General features: G+C 39.7%; 1 protein-coding gene across 1 annotated transcript in view; it reads right to left on the bottom strand.

Annotated features, from left to right (window-relative positions):
- The window catches only part of NAA15 (N-alpha-acetyltransferase 15, NatA auxiliary subunit), a 430,544-nt gene that overhangs the window by 118,104 nt on the left and 291,074 nt on the right, over positions 1-21,366 (bottom strand). Inside the window, exons 15-16 of the mRNA XM_053703678.1 lie at positions 14,540-14,733; positions 14,233-14,341 (exon numbers count right to left, since the gene is read on the bottom strand). Of these exons, the coding sequence (XP_053559653.1) occupies positions 14,233-14,341; positions 14,540-14,733 (303 nt within the window). The remainder of the gene's footprint in view (positions 1-14,232; positions 14,342-14,539; positions 14,734-21,366) is intronic.

Here is a 21,366-nt window from a genome sequence, read left to right as displayed (position 1 = left end):
TCTGGGACACCAAAGGGTCGCAGTCATCCAGAGTAGCTAATACCTCCTGAGCAAAACGCGGAGGTGTTCTAGTTGTAAATTTAAAAGCCAATGTATCTGCATCTGTCTGAGAAGGAACCCTTCCTGAATCATAGACTTCTCCCTCAGACATCAAATCCCTCACTCTCACTTTGCAGAGCGTTGTGAGGGTATATCTGATACAGCTACCAAAGCGTCAGAATGCTCATAATCTGTTCTTAAAATGGAGCTATCACGCTTTGCCAGGTAACACAGGCAGTTTAGATAAGAAAGCTGCAAGACAATTATCCATGACTGGCCGCTTAAGTCTTGTAATATAAAGGGTAGACGCACTAGAGGTACTAGGCGTCGCTTGAGCGGCGTAACTGGTTGTGACACTCGGGGAGAAGCAGACGGGCTACCCTCGTTACCTTCAGTCTGAGAATCATCTTGGGCTACATTCTTAAGTGCAACAATATGATCTTTAAAGTGTATAGACATATCAGTACAAGTGGGACACATTCTGAGAGGGGGGTTCCACCATGGCTTCTAAACACATTGAACAAGGATTTTCCTTGGTGTCAGACATGTTTAACAGACTAGTAGTATACACAAACAGGCTTGAAAATCACTTTAATCAAGTAAAAAAACACAATTTGAAAAAACGTTACTGTGCCTTTAAGAGATAAAAAAGGCACACAATTTTGCAAAACAGTGAAAAATGCAGTAATCCTTTTGAAATTTTCACAGTATGTACCTAGAGCCTAGTAAGGATTGCACCACAAGTACCAAAACGATTGACCCCTTAATGCCCAAATCGGTGCAGCCTAAAGCCAACACCCGGTTAAAATTTACTACAGCACCCTGCCACAGCACTGCTGTGGCCCTACCTGCCCTGCCCTTAGGGACCAGATTTGGGGGAATATAGCTTCCTTTAGGCCCTCAAACAGGCAGCAGGACCCTCCATGTGAAGCAGCATGAACTTCTATTTAATTCTAACTGCGCATCTGAGGCGCGAAATTAGGCCCCTCCCACTCTACTTCCGGAGCTATGAGGCCTAAGAAATCACTCCAAAGTTAATAAAAAAATAGCCATGTGGTAGTAACCCCAGAAAGAACCCAAAAGGACTTTCAAAGTGTCTTTTTTCCTAAAGAAAATTATCGATTGCCCTGCATTAGTGTCACCAGCATAATTAGCCCTGTTATGTAAGCATTCAATTCCTTACTAAGTCTCTGAACATAGCTTACCCTCCCCTCATGGGGATATTGTCAGTCTCTTCTAGCATTATCTCAGCCTTGTCCTAGAAATAAATGACTGAACATACCTTACTGCAGTTCCCCTGCAAACTGTTCCCACCCAACTGAAGTTTTCTGGTACTATCTCAGTCCTGTGTGGGAACAGCAGTGGATTTTAGTTACAACATGCTAAAATCATTTTCCTCTCAGGCAGAAATCTTCATCCCTTTTCTGCTAGAGAGTAAATAGTACAAACCGGTACCATTAAAATAAAATTTTGATTGAAGATAATAAAAACTACAATTCTAACTCCACATTCACTTTTACCCTCCCGTAGAGAGACCCTAGTGCTTAGAGCCGGCAAAGAGAATGACTGGGGGGTGGAGCTAGAGGAGGGAGCTATATGGACAGCTCTGCCGTGTGCTCTATTTGCCACTTCCTGTAGGGAAGGAGAATATCCCACAAGTAAAGGATGAATCCGTGGACTGGATACACCTTACAAGAGAAAGGGTTGTTGCCGTATTGGTCCAATATTCCTTTAGTAGATTGTGATACCTTTTAAAGGACCAACAAAATTAAGTTTTTTGTTATTCCATTCCTGTGAGATCTTAAAAGCGTATAGAATAAAAAACAAAACTTTGACTTTGTTGGAAACATTACAAGGTATCACAATCTACTAAAGGAATCTAGATATGGAGCACAACTGATTTTTCCTTAGCTTGCGTCACTGACAAAAAGGTTCCCCAGTACTTTGTAAACACTGTGGGAGCCGTGGTTTGTTTCACTCCTTAGAAATTTAAATCAAGAACAAGGGAGGTAGGTGGGCTGCTTAATTCAGAAATAGCTGAGTGATTGTACTCCTTAAATTTAGGAGACATTTCAGTGAGAATTCCTGGGGTATAAATTTTGGGCAACTGCAGACCCCTGGAAAGTCTGGGAATAAGAAAACGTTGGAGTATGCCCGATCAAGAGTTAGCCAATGACTCCTGCACAAGAAGTGCATAGCATGAGCAGGCGGACACAAAAAATTATCCTAACAGGGCTTGCAAATAGTTAAATGGTCAGTAAAATCACTGCTTCCAAAACGGTTGGTGGACAGTCCAAAGACCTGAGCTGCACCCACTTGCTCCACATTAAATGATAAAGGTTTACAAGTCAGGAAAAAACGCTGGCATATTAGAAGATAGCTAACAAATGTTTAATAGTCAATGGCATAGAAATTAACCCCTAGGGGTAATGATAGTTCAGCAATATAATAGGGTACAATGTATAACCGAGTCCCTTGATAGGGAATACAGTGAGGTAAACTGTTGTGAATATTTTGCAGCCCCTTCAATAAGTACATAATAAAGTAAGCAAATAACCCTGCAGCATAAAGTCAAGCTCTGTTAAGACAAATTGAGTTTAGCACTTCCACTGCCTCTGAATACCTATACCAAAAGGAGAAACACATCATTTATGTCAGAACTTACCTGATAAATTCATTTCTTTCATAGTGGTAAGAGTCCATGAGCTAGTGACGTATGGGATATACATTCCTACCAGGAGGGAACAAAGTTTCTTAAACCTCAAAATGCCTATAAATACACCTCCCACGACACTCATCACATTAGGTTTAACGTATAGCCAAGTAGTGAGGTGTAAAAAGGAGTAAAAAAGCATACAAAAAGAGGAACTGGAAAAAAAAAGTGCTTTTATACTAAAAAAAAATCATAACCACCAAAAAATAGGATGGGTCTCATGGACTCTTGCCACTATGAAAAAAATGAATTTATCATCAGGTAAATTCTTACATAAATTATGTTTTCTTTCATGTAAGTGGCAAGAGTCCATGATCTAGTGACGTATGGGATATAATACCCAAAGATGTGTTAGTCCACAGAGTCACTAGAGAGGGAAAGATAAAATAAAAAACAGCTATTTCCGCTGAGAAATTAAATTCAAATATTACATTTTTCATAAAAATTATAAAAACCACAAATCACAGGCACTAGAATCAAACAGACGGCTGCCTGAAGAACCTTTCTAACCAAAGACTGGCTTCAGAAGAACAAATCAAAAAGGTAACATTTTTGCAAAAATATACAAAGATCAAACTGCTGCTATGCAAATTTGGATCATCAGAAGCTTCATTCTTGAAAATCCAAGATATAGCGACTGATCTAGTAGAATGAGCTGTAATATGCTGAGGCAAATACTGCACCTCCTCCTCCAAATAAGGTTTGAAAATCAAAAGCTCCGACCAAGATGCCAAGGAAATTGCAGAAGCTTTCAGACTTTCTGCAATCAGAAAAAATAACAAATAGACTAGAAGTCTTACTGAAATCTAAGTAGTTTCAACATAATATTGCAAAATTCTTACCACATTCAAAGAATGATAAGACCCCTTAGAAGTATTCCTAGGATATAGGACACAAAGAAGAAACAATAATCTCTTCATTAATTTTGTTAAAAATTCACAACCTAATGCAAAAAAATGTAAGACATATCTCGCAAAACAGATTATCTTAATGGAAATTAGATAAGGAGATTTACAAGAGAGAACAGGCAATTCATAAACTCTTCTAGCAGAAGAGAAAACCAAAGAAATAACACTTTCCAAGAAAGTAGATAAATAACCAAAGAATGCAGAGGGGCATATTTATCAAGCTCCGAATGCAGGCTCGCCAGAAACAGCAGTTATGAAGCAGCGGTCACAAAGACCGCTGCTCCATAACCTGTCCGCCTGCTCTGAGCAGGCGGACAGACATCATCAGAAATCAACCCAATCGAGTACAATCGGGTTGATTGACACCCCCTGCTGGCGGCCTATTGGCCGCGAGTCTGCAGGGGGGCGGCGTTTGCACCAGCAGCTCTTGTGAGCTGCTGGTGCAATGCTGAATACGGAGAGCGTATTGCTCTCCGCATTCAGCGAGGTCTGTCGGACCTGATCCGCAGTGTCGGATCAGGTCCGACAGACCTTGATAAATAGAAGCCAGAGACTCCAAAAGGAAAAACATGCAAAAAATAGAAAAACAAATCGAGACTCCAAGGAGGAGAAATTGATTTAATAACAGGCTTGATACGAAACAAAACCTGAAACAAACAGTGAAAATCAGGAAGCTGAACAATCTGTCAAATTTGAAAAACTGGCGTTAGAATTTTTTTTACTTAAACTACTCAAAACATAAATTCCATAATGAGTGTGTCTTAAAAATATTATACATACTTACCAGAAGACACCCATCCACATATAGCAGACAGCCAAACCAGTACTGAAAAATATCAGCAGAGGTAATGGTATAGGAGTATAACGTCAATCTGAAAAGGGAGGCAGGGTATGAATCCCTGCAACTGATTACAGAGAGCCTTTGAAAAGATTTCCCATGGGTAAAACCACTAAATTAACAGGCAATACTCCCTTCATATCCCTCTGACAAACACTGTAATCGGAGTCTCTGAGTGGAATTGGGCTTCAAAATGCTTAGAAGAAATCAAGCACATCTCACTTCACCACCTCCATAGGAGGCAAAGTATCTAAAACTAAGGTATGAGTGTGGTGGGAGGTGTGTTTATAGGCATTTTGAGGTTTGGGAAACTTTGCCCCCTCCTGGTAGGAATGTATATCCCATACGTCACTAGCTCATGGACTCTTGTCACTTACATGAAAGAAATGGCTACCGCACCTTAGGTATGGAAAAGGAGATGCCAGCAAAATTGTAATCCCCTGCTCAACAGTGCTGTCCAAAAGTCTCAACACTGGATCCTGGCATAAGAAGGGTATTTTAAAAAAATGTCAATATAGCAGGGGAAAGAAGTAATGGCTGCTTCAGTGCTAAACCAGTTAGCTCTAAGAGACAGTACCTCAAAAATTACATAAAATTTAGAAATGCCTAAAATAAGCCCAATTTGTAATTTAAGATATGTGGTGTGTAAATCTCCCCATGCTATGTGAATCATGTAAAGAGCCTATGGGCTAAGAGGTCCTTACCAGTTAGAACCTGTATCTACTCACCTCAGTTCCAGAATAATATATCCAGTAGATGAGCCCATCCGAAGCAGTGCAAGTAGGGTGCCAAGGATCTGTTAAAGTGCAGCCACTCTAAGCCAGGAGATTGGCGGATAAATCCACATTTTGCCTGGGGGCACAACACCAGCACTTTGTAGACCAGGAGAGTGGTGGATACATCCAAATTCCACCCTGGAGGCCTGTGAAGATCTTCACTGCCTGGCTGGAAACTCATGTCTACCAATGAGTACTCTTTGTAGGCTGTCTAAAGAGGAAATAGGGCCTCAAGTAGGTTAGAGAATCCCTTAATGCATCTTGTAGATCAGCACTTCAGAACTCCCCTCAATCGATCACGGAGAAAAACAATTGAATGAAGGATTGTGTAGGGGTGTTTTGCCTCTTCCTAATGGACAGGGAGTGTAAATCCCACGTGTTGATCTTGACTCTAAAACGTCTTATGAAAGAAAAAACAAACAATAGTGGTTTAAAAATTATGGTATTGGATTGGATCCCTCCTGATTGTTCTAAAAACAGATTGAGGAGTCTGAGACGAGAAACCTTCTGGATTCACGAACTCAGAACTCTCAATACTGAGAATCCCAAAGGTCTCAATATTGATTTGGATTTTCAGGCTTTCATGTAAGCCATTAAGATTGTCCCATCTAATAGTTACTAGTTATCTCACGTTAGTGTAGGTTGAAGTTTGAGGGCACACTGGCAAGGTTTCTTTTGGTCCTTGCTTGTTATGTTGTGCTTTACCTTGTTAGGTCACGCTAGGTGTTCATAGATGGGTTTTCATGCCTTGCTCTTCTATGTGTGTGTCTCTATGGCATGTCTTATTGCTGGTGTTTTTCTTGGTTATTACACCATTTGATTCCCTGTGTTCTAAATTCCTTAGCAAGTTCCCTTGTATTATATTGCATGATATTTATTAATTACAAATTACATGGTTTATGTACGCCAACACACATTTAGGCATCTTTTTAGCCATTTTTTATCCATCTTTTAATTTTAATTATCCTTTTTATTCACTGATGGATTTAAAACTGTTATATGAGATTTTTTAGGTATATAGGATCTAATAATATGTTTAAGCATCAAATTTCAAGCTTCCAAAATGTTAAAGCCGACTACTTTTTATAGCAGATTATTTTACGTGAATAAAATGTTCTTTTATATTATTATTTGTTATCAGGATATTTATAATGTTTACGCTTTGTATTCATCCGTTTAGTACTTGTATTATTATTATTTTTATCAGGGTTCTATGATGGACTGCACAGATGTTTTCTATTTTGAGCTTTGACTAATAGCCAATCAGAACTGTCCACACCGGAGGCGTGTCAAACCCGCCACTTTTTAAAAAGGAAACATCCACTACGATGAAATCATCTCTTGACAAAGTCGGGTCGCAACCCGACGAAACGCGTAGAGTGCACTTCAGGTTTGAACTTGAGCGGAACAGCGGCTCCAGACAGTGAGCTTGTGACGCTGTGTTTACCAAGACCATTTCCGGTGGCGTCCAAGTTTTCCGGCAATAGCTCGATTGGATTGTGGACGTACAGAGGAGCAGGGGAACGATCAGCCTCTCCTGAGCTCTAACGGAGGATTCACACTAGTAGTGATTTTTTTGTGCCTGCAATTTATCTGTCTTATGTACGTGCTGATTATCCACACCTAAATGTGTTTTTGTCTTCAGCTGATATTTGGAATAAACTGCTTTTTATGTTCAGAGGTGGTTGCGCTCTGTCTTTCTATTTTTAGGTTTTAATTTAGTTCTTAGTGTTGAACAAATTGGATTTATGGTAGCTATAGTTGCCCTGTATCAATATATGTTATTTGATACCATGGGCAACCTGGTTGGCCTGTGGGTGGATACAGATTACCAAATGGTCTGCTGGCAGAACTGGGGAACTAAGGGCCAGTTAGGGCAGACAAGCATTGCAATTGTTGTACATTGTGCAACATGTCATGCATGCTTACGGAAGTGACCACACAGTGCAAAAGCACAGATAAACAGAGAATTTCCATTAATGTATCAAACCCCGAAATTTACACTTATTAATGTCTAAACCTAAACTGTGTGTATTAAAACTCAAATACATACGCACATGCAGAGTATGTTTAGTACAATATTTGGTTATAGGGAAAGCAAAGTCAAAATATTTTGAACAGAGAAATGGAATTTCAAAAAAACACAATTCATGCTTACCTGATAAATTTATTTCTCTTGTGGTGTATCCAGTCCACGAATCATCCATTACTTGTGGGATATTCTCATTCCCAACAGGAAGTTGCAAGAGGAAACCCACAGCAGAGCTGCAATATAGCTCCTCCCCTAACTGTCATAGCCAGTCATTCGACCGAAAACAAGCAGAGAAAGGAGGAACCATAGGGTGCAGTAGTTACTGTAGTTTAAATTTAAAAATTACCTGCCTTAAAATGACAGGGCGGGGCCGTGGACTGGATACACCACAAGAGAAATAAATTTATCGGGTAAGCATAAATTGTGTTTTCTCTTGTAAGGTGTACCCAGTCCACGGATCATCCATTACTTGTGGGATACCAATACCAAAGCTAAAGTACACGGATGAAGGGAGGGACAAGGCAGGAACTTAAATGGAAGGAAACACTGCCTGTAAAACCTCTCTCCCAAATATAGCCTCCGAAGAAGCAAAAGTATAAAATTTGCAAAATTTTGAAAAAGTATGAAGCGAAGACCAAGTCGCCGCCTTGCAAATCTGTTCAAAAGAAGCCTCATTTTTAAAGGCCCAAGTGGAAGCCTCAGCTCTAGTGGAATGAGCTGTAATCCTTTTAGGAGGCTGCTGTCCAGCAGTCTCATAGGCTAAGCGGATTAAGCTTCTTAGCCAAAAAGAAGGAGAGGTTGCCGAAGCCTTTTGATCTCTCCTCTGTCCAGAGAAGACAACAAACCAAGCAGATGTTTGACGAAATAAAAGTTTGATATCTATGGAATGAAGAGGTTCAAACGGAACTTCTTGGAGAACCTTAAGAACCAAGTTTAAGCTCCATGGTGGAGCAACCGGTTTAAACACAGGCTTGATTCTAACTAAAGCCTGCCAAAATGCCTGAACATCTGCCAGACGCTTAACTAGCTGACAATCCTTTTTCCAAACCTTCTTGGAGAAAAGATAATATCCTAGGAATCCTGACCTTACTCCATGAGTAACCCTTGGATTCATACCAATAAAGGTATCTACGCCATACCTTATGGTAAATTTTCCTGGTGACAGGCTTTCGTGCCCGTATTAAGGTATCAATAACTGACTCGGAGAAGCCATGCTTTGATAAAATCAAGCGTTCAATCTCTAGGCAGTCAGCCACAGAGAAATTAGATTTGGATGGTTGGAAGGACCCTGAAGTAGAAGGTCCTGTCTCAGAGGCAGAGACCATGGTGGAAAGGATGACATGTCCACTAGATCTGCATACCAGGTCCTGCGTGGCCACGCAGGTGCTATCAGAATCACTGATGCTCTCTCCTGCTTGATCTTGGCAATATCAGTCGAGGGAGCAGAGGAAACGGTGGAAACACATAAGCCAGGTTGAAAGACCAGGGCACTGCAAGAGCATCTATCAGTGTCCGCCTTGGGATCCCTGGACCTGGATCCGTAACACGGAAGCTTGGCGTTCTGGCGAGACGCCATGAGATCCAGTTCTGGTTTGCCCCAACGATGAATCAGTTGTGCAAATACCTCCGGATGGAGTTCCCACTCTCCCGGATGAAAAGTCTGACGACTTAGAAAATCCGCCTCCCAGTGCTCTACACCTGGGATATGGATAGCCGATAGGTGGTAAGAGTGAATCTCTGCCCAGCGAATTATTTTTGAAACTTCTAACATCTCTAGAGAACTTCTTGTTCCCCCTTGATGGTTGATGTAAGCTACAGTCGTGATGTTGTCCGACTGAAATCTGATGTACCTCAGAGTTGCTAACTGAGGCCAAGCCTGAAGAGCCTTGAATATCGCTCTTAGTTCCAGAATATTTATTGGAAGGAGAGACTCCTCCTGAGTCCACGATCCCTGAGCCTTCAGGGAGTTCCAGACTGCACCCCAACCTAGAAGGCTGGCATTTGTTGTTACAATTGTCCAATCTGGCCTGCGAAAGGTCATACCTTTGGACAGATGGACCCGAGATAGCTACCAGGGAAAAGAATCCCTGGTCTCTTGGTCCAGATTCAGTTGAGGGGACAAATCTGTGTAATCCCCGCTCCACTGACTGAGCATGCATAGTTGCAGCGGTCTGAGATGTAAGCGTGCAAACGGCACTATGTCCATTGCCGCTACCATTAAGCCGATTACTTCCGTACACTGAGCCACCGAAGGGCGCGGAATGGAATGAAGAACCCGGCAGAAATTTAGAAGCTTTGATAACCTGGACTCCGTCAGGTGAATTTTCATTTCTATAGAATCTATCAGAGTCCCTAGAAAGGAAACTCTTGTGAGTGGGGATAGAGAACTCTTTTCCTCGTTCACTTTCCACCCATGCGACCTCAGAAATGCCAGTACTACGTCCTTATGAGACTTGGCAATTTGGAAGTTTGACGCCTGTATCAGGATGTCGTCTAAATAAGGGGCTACTGCTATGCCCCGCGGCCTTAGGACCGCCATAAGCGACCCTAGAACCTTTGTAAAGATTCTTGGGGCTGTAGCTAATCCAAAGCGAAGAGCTACAACTGGTAATGCCTGTCTTGAAAGGCAAACCTGAGAAACCGATGATGATCTTTGTGTATCGGAATGTGAAGATAAGCATCCTTTAGATCCACTGTAGTCATATATTGACCCTCCTGGATCAGTGGTAGGATGGTACGAATAGTTTCCATCTTGAACGACGGAACTTTGAGGAATTTGTTTAAGATCTTTAGATCCAAAATTGGTCTGAAGGTTCCCTCTTTTTTGAGAACCACAAACGGATTTGAGTAAAAACCCTGTTCCTGTTCACTCCCATAACTAGGAGGTCTCGTACACAGTGTAAGAATGCCTCTCTCTTTATCTGGTGTGCAGATAATTGTGAAAGGTGAAATCTCCCTTTTGGGGGGGGAAGCTTTGAAGTCCAGAAGATATCCCTGGGATATAATTTCCAACGCCCAGGGATCCTGAACATCTCTTGCCCACGCCTGGGCGAAGAGTGAAAGTCTGCTCCCTACTAGATCCGTTACCGGATAGGGGGGCGTTCCTTCATGCTGACTTAGAGGCAGCAGCAGGCTTTTTTGACCTGCTTACCTTTTTTCCAGGTCTGGTTTGGTCTCCAGACCGTCTTAGATTGAGCAAAAGTTCCCTCTTGTTTATTATTAGAGGAAGTTGATGCCGCACCTGCCTTGAAGTTTTGAAAGGCACGAAAATTAGACTGTTTGGCCCTAGATTTGGACCTGTCCTGAGGAAGGGCATGACCTTTTCCTCCAGTGATATCAGCAATAATCTCCTTCAAACCAGGCCCGAATAGGTTCTGCCCCTTGAAGGGAGTGTTAAGTAGCTTAGATTTTGAAGTCACGTCAGCTGACCATGATTTAAGCCATAGCGCTCTGCACGCCTGTATAGCAAAACCAGAATTCTTAGCCGTTAGTTTAGTCAAATGAACAATGGCATCAGAAATAAAAGAATTGGCTAGCTTAAGTCCTCTAAGTTTGCCAAGTATGTCATCCAATGGAGTCGCTACCTGTAAAGCCTCTTCCAGAGACTCAAACCAGTACGCCGCAGCAGCAGTGACAGGGGCAATGCATGCAAGGGGCTGTAGGATAAAACCTTGTTGAATAAATATTTTCTTAAGGTAACCTAATTTTTTATCCATTGGATCTAAAAAAAGCACAACTGTCCTCGACAGGGATAGTAGTACGCTTTGCTAGAGTAGAAACTGCTCCCTCCACCTTAGGGACTGTCTGCCATAAGTCCCGTGTGGTGGAGTCTATTGGAAACATTTTTCTAAAAATAGGAGGGGAAGAGAACGGCACACCTGGTCTATCCCATTCCTTATTAATAATTTTTGTAAACCTTTTAGGTATTGGAAAAACATCAGTACACACCGGCACTGCAAGTATTTATCCAGTCTACACAATTTCTCTGGCACTGCAATGGAATCACAGTCATTCAGAGCAGCTAAAACCTCCCTAAGCAACACGCGGAGGTGTACAAGCTTAAATTTAAATGTAGAAATATTAGAATCAGGTATCTTCCGGAGTCATTAACATCACCCACTGACTGAAGCTCTCTTTCCTCAGCTTCTGCATATTGTGAGGCAGTATCAGACATGGTTCTTAAAGCGTCAGTATGCTCTGCATTTTGTCTCACCCCAGAGCTATCTCGCTTACCTCTAAGTTCAGGTAGTCTGGCTAATACCGCTGACAGTGTATTATCCATGACTGCCGCCATGTCTTGTAAAGTAAACGCTATGGGCGCCCTAGATGTACTTGGCGCCATTTTAGCGTGAGTCCCTTAAGCGGGAGTCAAAGGGTCTGACACGTGGGGAAAGTTAGTCGGCATAACTTCCCCCTCTTCAGATTCCTCTGGTGATAAAAATTTTTAAAAGACAGAAAATTATCTTTATTGCCTAAAATGAAATCAGTACATTTGGTACACATTCTAAGAGGGGGTTCCACCATGGCTTTTAAACATAATGAACAAGGAGTTTCTTCTATGTCAAACATGTTTATACAGACTAGCAATGAGACTAGCAAGCTTGTAAAAACACTTTAAATCAAGTTAACAAGCAAATATAAAAAAACGGTACTGTGCCTTTAAGAGAAACAAATTTTGTCAGAATTTGAAAAACAGTGAAAAAATGCAGTAAATCAAACGAAATTTTTACAGTGTATGTAATAGACTAGCAGAGCATTTCACCCACTTGCAAATGGATGATTAACCCCTTAGTTAAAAAAACGGATCAAAAAAACGAAATAGACGTTTTTTAACAGTCCACAACCAACTGCCACAGCAAGCTGTAAGCCCTACCTTCCCCAATAAACGACTTTGGAAAGCCTTTGGGCCCTTTAGAGATGTCCTATAGCATTCAGAGGGCCTTTGAGGGAATCTGGATGTCTTAGTTTGTAATTTTAACTGCACAAAAAAACGTTAAAATAGGCCCCTCCCACTCATAGTAACACAGTGGAAAGCCTCAGGAAACTGTTTCTAGGCAAAATTTAAGCCAGCCATGTGGAAAAAACTAGGCCCCAATAAAGTTTTATCACCAAAGTATATATAAAAATGATTAAACATGCCAGCAAACGTTTTATATTGTAAATATCATAAGGGTATTACCCCTGGGAGTAAGCATGATACCAGTCGTTATTAAATCACTGTATTCAGGCTTAACTTACATTAATCCGGTATCAGCAGCATTTTCTAGTGTTTTCCATCTCTAGAAAAAATTATAACTGCACATACCTGATAGCAGAATAAACTGCACGCCATTCTCTCGCTGAAGTTTTACCTCATCTGTGTAATCCCCTCAGACATATGTGAGAACAGCAATGGATCTTAGTTACAACCTGCTAAGATCATAGAAACCTCAGGCAGATTCTTCTTCTATTTACTGCCTGAGATAAAATAGCACAACTCTGGTACTATTTAAAAATAAACTTTTGATTGAAGAAAATAAACTAGCTATATTTAACCACTCTCTCTTACGACCTCCTTGCTTGTTGAGAGTTGCAAGAGAATGACTGGCTATGACAGTTAGGGGAGGAGCTATATTGCAGCTCTGCTGTGGGTTTCCTCTTGCAACTTCCTGTTGGGAATGAGAATATCCCACAAGTAATGGATGATCCGTGGACTGGATACACCTTACAAGAGAAACGTAATTTACTTCTATTATCAATTTTGCGTACTACTCTTGACATACTTTGTTTAAGGGACATTAAAGTCTAAATTAAATATTAATGATTCAGGTAGATCATACAATTTTAAACAACTTTATAATTTCTTTCTATTATTAAATATGCTTTTGTTCTCTTGTTATCCTTTGTTACATAGAAAATCAAGGTAGGCTCATAAGAGCTCAGGAGCACGCAGGTGTCTTTAGCAGTCTATGGCAGCTGAGTTCGCAAAAGTGTAAAACATAGGTATATATATTATTGCAAACACGGCTGCCACAGAATTCCTAAGACACGTGCACACTCCTGAGCTTCTAGCAGCACATCTAGGTTTAATCTTCAACACAGGATGACAAGAGAACAAAGCAAACTGTAAAGTTCAGAATTCTCTATCTAAAACATAAAAATTATATTTTGACTTAGACCCTTCCCTCACTCCTGCAGGCTTCCTAAAATAGCTTGGTTTCAGAGGCTGCGCTATTGAAAAAGCAACCCCCATAGAAAGACCAGTGACATACAGGGTACGTCGCTGAGGGTTAAGGGGTTAATGAGGAATCCTACGTGAACTCAGGAACAAGCATCTTTAGTTTGCAAAAATATTTGTAGCAATGTCATGCATAGTTTCAAATGCTGCTGCCTTAGACTGCTAAAATGCCACCCTACAAAGTTCCTATCAGCCTACCTAGATTTACATTTGACCAAAGGATAACAAATTTAAGGGATTTTTTTTCTTAAATGATTCAAATAGAACATACAATTTTAAGCAACTTTCTAAATTACTCCCATTATCAAATTTTCTTTGTTCTCTTGTTATCTTTCTTTAAAAAGCACGAATATAACGCTTAGGAGCCGGCCCATTTTAGGTTCAGCACCCTGGATAGCGCTTGCTTATTGGGGACTACATTCAGCCAACCAATAAGCAAGCGTAACCCCGGTTCTGAACCGAAAATGGGCCGGCTACTAGGCTTTACATTCATGCTTTTTAAATAAGGATACCAAGAGAACAAAGAAAATTTGATAATAGGAGTAAATTAGAAAGTTGCAGAAAATTGCATGCTCTATCTGAATCGTTGAATAAAAATGTTGGATTTAGTGTCCCTTTAACAAAAATTTAAGAATAGAAGTAAAACAGAAAGTAGTTCAAAATGACATGAATAACAAATCATTTTCTAGAACGTAAAGGAATTGCCTACCTTTTCTGAAGTAAATTTCAAAAGCATAAAGATGTGTCTCAATTTTGTTCTTTACCAAGTTCTTTAAAGGAGTTAAAAATTTAACAGCTTCTTCCAATGGATTATCAACCTAAAAAGAAACAAATAGCTTAAATCACATTTATAAATATAGGGCAAAGACAAAAAGTTTAAAAAACTAGAAAATGCCATTTTTAAATAAATATATTAGCATTATCTATACAAACATAGCTCTACCTCTTTGGTCTACTTTTGTAATATTTACATATATCACTATAAAATCCTGTTTTGTTTCTCCTTAGACTAATACCTTGGCCAGCTTTTCAGGAATAAGTTCTTCCTTTGGTCCACCGATCTCCTCATCATCATCTTCCTTTTTCTTCTTCTGATTCCTCTGCTGTTTCTCTTTCTCTGCAATTTTCTTCTCTTCTTCTAGCTGAGCTTTCTTCTGTGCTCTCCTTTGTTTATTTCGGAGTTTCTTCAGTTCTTTATCAGACATATTGGCTACAAGTATATTACCACAAATGAAGTTCTGCACTTCAGACTAACACAAAAGTATGTCAGTTCCTTAATTCATAGTTATACTAACTGTATGCACATCCATAGATACATTTACTTTAATATTTATTTTGCATTATTCATGACCATATTAATGTATATATTTAAAGGGCCGTGAAACGCAACATTTTTATTTCATGATTCAGATATAAAAAGCAATTTTGAACAACTTTCTAATTTAATTCTATTATCAATTTCCTGTCATGTAGTTCTACAGACACCTACCTAGATATCTCTTCAACAGAGAATGAATGGCAATGAAGCAAATTTGTTAACAGAAGTAAATTGAAATCTTTTTGAAAATTGAAAGTTCTGTTCGAATCACAAAATAAATTTTTTGGGTTTCTTATCCTTTTAAGAGGGACAGTAAAGTCAAAATTCCTTTTATTATTTATAAAGAACATGCAATTTTTAAACAACTTTCCTATTTGCTTTTTTTTTATCTAATTTGCTTTGTTCTCTTGGTATTCTGTGTTGAAAAGCATACCTAAGTATGCTAAGGAGCAAAAATACTGGAGGCTAGCTCTTGTCATTGCCTCCAGCGCCGCCATCAGGGGGTGAATAGGGTGACTCTGGTCAGGGGACCAGTGGGCCCCATGAGGCAAGCACAACTATTAAATATATATATAAAATTTTTTTACATTTTGGCCGCCACTAGAGGGCGCTAAAGCAGAGTGCTATTGAGCACGGGAAATGTCAAGGAGTAAAGAATTTTCATTTGAGAGGATTTCTAAGTGTGCACTAAACCACTATGTACAGTGTGAGACAGACTTGGCACTTCAGTTTGTAAAGTGTGTGCCTGAGTTAGACGGCTGATCACATTTGCAGAGTAGGTAGGACTTACTAAGTAAATGTTTATTTATTTGTGCAATTTCGGATCGTAACTTCAGTGTGGTAGTTGTATGGTGGGGCCAGGGGTCCATAAAAACACATATGCACCAGTGTATTTATGGTTATTTGATAATGCTGTAGAAATTCTATATTTAAAACCATGCAGAAATGTTTCCTCCTCAATACATAAATGGTAGGTGCCCTTTTGGCAGATATGATTTTTTTAAAATTTTTATATATATTTTAATTACATTACAGTTTACTACCCCTTTTTGTAAGGACTTTACAGATGCCAGGAGGCATTTTATCTAAGATTTTTACATCTGCATAAAATGTTATACTCTCAGGCTAAGATTGCTCAGTGTTTGAAATGAAACAGGTTAACTTAACACTGTTCAGTTTACACTACAGCTGACTTAATTTTGAAATACATACAAGCAAGCCTAAATCCTGCATTTAACCAGATTTTCAAAATCCATAAGTACAACTGACAGATGGGAACATTAGTACACCAGATTTAAAGTGGTGCTCTTGGTTGGGGAAAATGGGGGGGGGGGGGAAGAAACCTCAAACATAGGTCAACCTTTAAAAAGTACTTTTTTTTTCTCCATCTACCCATTCTGACAGATCAATAATGTACAATTTTGAATTCACAGAAGTATTTTTGTTTGCACATTTACAAATATAAGTCTTTAAAAACAGAATTTATGTTTACCTGATAAATTACTTTCTCCAACGGTGTGTCCGGTCCACGGCGTCATCCTTACTTGTGGGATATTCTCTTCCCCAACAGGAAATGGCAAAGAGCCCAGCAAAGCTGGTCACATGATCCCTCCTAGGCTCCGCCTTCCCCAGTCATTCGACCGACGTAAAGGAGGAATATTTGCATAGGAGAAATCATATGATACCGTGGTGACTGTAGTTAAAGAAAATAAATCATCAGACCTGATTAAAAAAACCAGGGCGGGCCGTGGACCGGACACACCGTTGGAGAAAGTAATTTATCAGGTAAACATAAATTCTGTTTTCTCCAACATAGGTGTGTCCGGTCCACGGCGTCATCCTTACTTGTGGGAACCAATACCAAAGCTTTAGGACACGGATGATGGGAGGGAGCAAATCAGGTCACCTAGATGGAAGGCACCACGGTTTGCAAAACCTTTCTCCCAAAAAACATAATTTATGTAAGAACTTACCTGATAAATTCATTTCTTTCATATTAGCAAGAGTCCATGAGCTAGTGACGTATGGGATATACATTCCTACCAGGAGGGGCAAAGTTTCCCAAACCTTAAAATGCCTATAAATACACCCCTCACCACACCCACAATTCAGTTTAACGAATAGCCAAGAAGTGGGGTGATAAGAAAAAAGTGCGAAAGCATATAAAATAAGGAATTGGAATAATTGTGCTTTATACAAAATCATAACCACCACAAAAAAAGGGCGGGCCTCATGGACTCTTGCTAATATGAAAGAAATGAATTTATCAGGTAATTTCTTACATAAATTATGTTTTCTTTCATGTAATTAGCAAGAGTCCATGAGCTAGTGACGTATGGGATAATGACTACCCAAGAAGTGGATCTTTCCACACAAGAGTCACTAGAGAGGGAGGGACAAAATAAAGACAGCCAATTCCTGCTGAAAATAATCCACACCCAAAATAAAGATTAATGAAAAACATAAGCAGAAGATTCAAACTGAAACCGCTGCCTGAAGTACTTTTCTACCAAAAACTGCTTCAGAAGAAGAAAATACATCAAAATGGTAGAATTTAGTAAAAGTATGCAAAGAGGATCAAGTCGCTGCTTTGCAGATCTGGTCAACCGAAGCTTCATTCCTAAACGCCCAGGAAGTAGAAACTGACCTAGTAGAATGAGCTGTAATTCTCTGAGGCGGAGTTTTACCCGACTCAACATAGGCAAGATGAATTAAAGATTTCAACCAAGATGCCAAAGAAATGGCAGAAGCTTTCTGGCCTTTTCTAGAACCGGAAAAAATAACAAATAGACTAGAAGTCTTACGAAAAGATTTCGTAGCTTCAACATAATATTTCAAAGCTCTAACAACATCCAAAGAATGCAACGATTTCTCCTTAGAATTCTTAGGATTAGGACATAATGAAGGAACCACAATTTCTCTACTAATGTTGTTGGAATTCACAACTTTAGGTAAAAATTCAAAAGAAGTTCGCAACACCGCCTTATCCTGATGAAAAATCAGAAAAGGAGACTCACAAGAAAGAGCAGATAATTCAGAAACTCTTCTGGCAGAAGAGATGGCCAAAAGGAACAAAAAACTTTCCAAGAAAGTAATTTAATATCCAATGAATGCATAGGTTCAAATGGAGGAGCTTGAAGAGCCCCCAGAACCAAATTCAAACTCCAAGGAGGAAAAATTGACTTAATGACAGGCTTTATACGAACCAAAGCTTGTACAAAACAATGAATATCAGGAAGAATAGCAATCTTTCTGTGAAAAAGAACAGAAAGAGCAGAGATTTGACCTTTCAAGGAACTTGCGGACAAACCCTTATCTAAACCATCCTGAAGAATACTGAAATATTCTCGGTATTCTAAAAGAATGCCAAGAAAAATGATGAGAAAGACACCAAGAAATATAAGTCTTCCAGACTCTATAATATATCTCTCTGGATACAGATGTACGAGCCTGTAACATAGTATTAATCACAGAGTCAGAGAAACCTCTTTGACCAAGAATCAAGCGTTCAATCGCCATACCTTTAAATTTAAGGATTTCAGATCCTGATGGAAAAAAAGGACCTTGAGACAAAAGGTCTGGTTTTAACGGAAGAGTCCACGGTTGGCAAGAGGCCATCCGGACAAGATCCGCATACCAAAACCTGTAAGGCCATGCCGGAGCTACCAGCAGAACAAACGAGCATTCCTTCAGAATCTTGGAGGTTACTCTTGGAAGAAGAACTAGAGGTGGAAAGATATAGGGAGGATGATACTTCCAAGGAAGTGATAATGCATCCACTGCCTCCGCCTGAGGATCCCGGGATCTGGACAGATACCTGGGAAGTTTCTTGTTTAGATGAGAAGCCATCAGATCTATTTCTGGAAGTTCCTACATTTGAACAATCTGAAGAAATACCTCTGGGTGAAGAGACCATTCGCTCGGATGCAACGTTTGACGACTGAGATAATCCGCTTTCCAATTGTCCATACCTGGGATATGAACCGCAGAGATTAGACAGGAGCTGGATTCCGCCCAAACCAAAATTCGAGATACTTCTTTCATAGCCAGAGGACTGTGAGTCCCTCCTTGATGATTAATGTATGCCACAGTTGTGACATTGTCTATCTGAAAACAAATGAACAACTCTCTCTTCAGAAGAGGCCAAGACTGAAGAGCTCTGAAAATTGCACGGAGTTCCAAAATATTGATCGGAAAATCTCACCTCCTGAGATTCCCAAACCCCTTGTGCCGTCAGATACCCCCACACAGCTCCCCAACCTGTAAGACTTGCATCTGTTGAGATTATAGTCCAGGTCGGAAGAACAAAGAAGCCCCCTGAACTAAACGATGGTGATCTGTCCACCATGTCAGAGAGTGTTGTAAAATCGGTTTAAAGATATTAATTGAGATATCTTTGAGTAATCCCTGCACCATTGGTTCAGCATACAGAGCTGAAGAGGTCGCATGTGAAAACGAGCAAAGGAGATCGCATCTGATGCGGCAGTCCTAAGACCCAATATTTCCATGCATAAGGCTACCAAAGGGAATGATTGTGACTGAAGGTTTTGACAAGCTGATATCAATGTTAAACTTCTCTTGTCTGACAAGGACAGAGTCATAGACACTGAATTTATCTAGAAACCTAAAAAGGTTACCCTTGTCTGAGGAATCAATGAACTGATTGGTAAATTGATCCTCCAACCATGAACTTGAAGAAACAACACAAGTCGATTCGTATGAGATTCTTCGAAAATGAGAAGACTGAGCAAATACCAAGATATCGTCCAAATAAGGAAATACCAAAACCCTATTCTCTGATTACAGAAAGAAGGGCACCGAGAACCTTTGAAAAAAATTCTTGGAACTGAGGCTAAGCCAAACGGTAGAGCCACAAAACTGGTAATGCTTGTCTAAAAAGAGAATCTCAGACACTAAAAGTGATCTGGATGAATCGGAATATGCAGATACACATCCTGTAAATCTATTGTAGACATATAATGCCCTTGCTAAACAAAAGGCAGGATAGTCCTACAGTAACCATCTTGAATGTTGGTATCCTAACATAATGATTCAATAATGATAGATCCGGAACTGGTCTGAAGGAATTGACCTTCTTTGGTACAATGAAGAGATAAAATAAGACCCCAGCCCCTGTTCCAGAACTGGAACTGGCATAAATACTCCAGCCAACTCTAGATCTGAAACACATTTCAGAAATGCTGAGCCTTTGCTGTGTTAACTGGGACACGGGAAAGAAAAGAATCTCTTAGCAGGAGGCCTTAACTTGAAGCCAATTCTGTACCTTTCTGAAACAATGTTTCTGAAACCAGAGATTAAGAACGGAATTGATCCAAATTTCTTTGAAGAAAGCGTAATCTGCCCCATACCAGCTGAGCTGGAATAAGGGCCGCACCTTCATAGGTACTTAGGAGCTGGCTATAGGTTTCTATAAGGCTTGGATATATTCCAAACTGGAAATAGTTTCCAAACTGATACCGCTCCTGAGGATGAAGGATCAAGCTTTTGTTCCTTGTGAGGAAAGGAACGAAAATGATTATTTACCCTGGAAAGAAAGGGAAAGCAAAGTTGACTTAGAAGACATGTCAGCATTCCAAGTTTAATCCATAAAGCTATTCTAGCTAAAATAGCTAGAGACATATACCTGACATCAACTCTAATGATATCAAAAGATGGTATCACCAATAAAATTATTAGCATGTTATAGAATAAAAATAATGCTATAAAATTATGATCTGTTACTTGTTGCACTAAAGCTTCTAACCAAAAAGTTGAAGCTGCAGCAACATCCGCTAAAAATATAGCAGGTCTAAGAAGATTACCTGAACATAAGTAAGCTTTTCTTAGAAAGGAATCAATTTTCCTATCTAAAGGATCCTTAAATGAAGTACTATCTGCCGTAGGAATAGTAGTACATTAGCAGGAGTAGAGACAGCCCCATAACCTTAGGGATTTTTGTCCCAAAAAACTCTAATCTGTCAGATGGCACAGGATATAATTTGCTTAAACGTCTAGAAGGAGTAAATAAATTACCCAAATTATTCCATTCCCTGGAAATTACTTCAGAAATAGCATCAGGGAGATAAAACACTTCTGGAATAACTACAGGAGATTTAAAAACCTTATTTAAACGTTTACATTTAGTATCAAGAGGACCAGAATCCTCTATTTCTAATGCAAATAACACTTCTTTAAGTAAAGAACGAATAAATTCCATCTTGAACAAATACAAAGATTTATCAGCATCAACCTCTGAGACAGAAACCTCAGAACCAGAAGAACCATTATCAGTATCAGAATGATGATGTTCATTTAAAAATTCATCTGAAAAAAAGAGAAGTTTTAAAAGACTTTTATGTATACTAGAAGGAAAAATAACAGACATAGCCTTCTTAATGGATTTAAAAAATAAAATCTCTTATGTTATCAGGAACACTCTGAAAATTAGATGTTGACGGAACAGCAACAGGTAATGTAACAGTACTAAAGGAAATTTTATCTGCATTAATAAGTTTGACATGACAT

The sequence above is a fragment of the Bombina bombina genome, chromosome 2, assembly GCF_027579735.1.
Source record: "Bombina bombina isolate aBomBom1 chromosome 2, aBomBom1.pri, whole genome shotgun sequence".
Lineage (NCBI taxonomy): Eukaryota > Metazoa > Chordata > Amphibia > Anura > Bombinatoridae > Bombina > Bombina bombina.
Note: the sequence above shows the minus strand (reverse complement) of the source record. Positions and strands in the feature narration are given on the sequence as shown.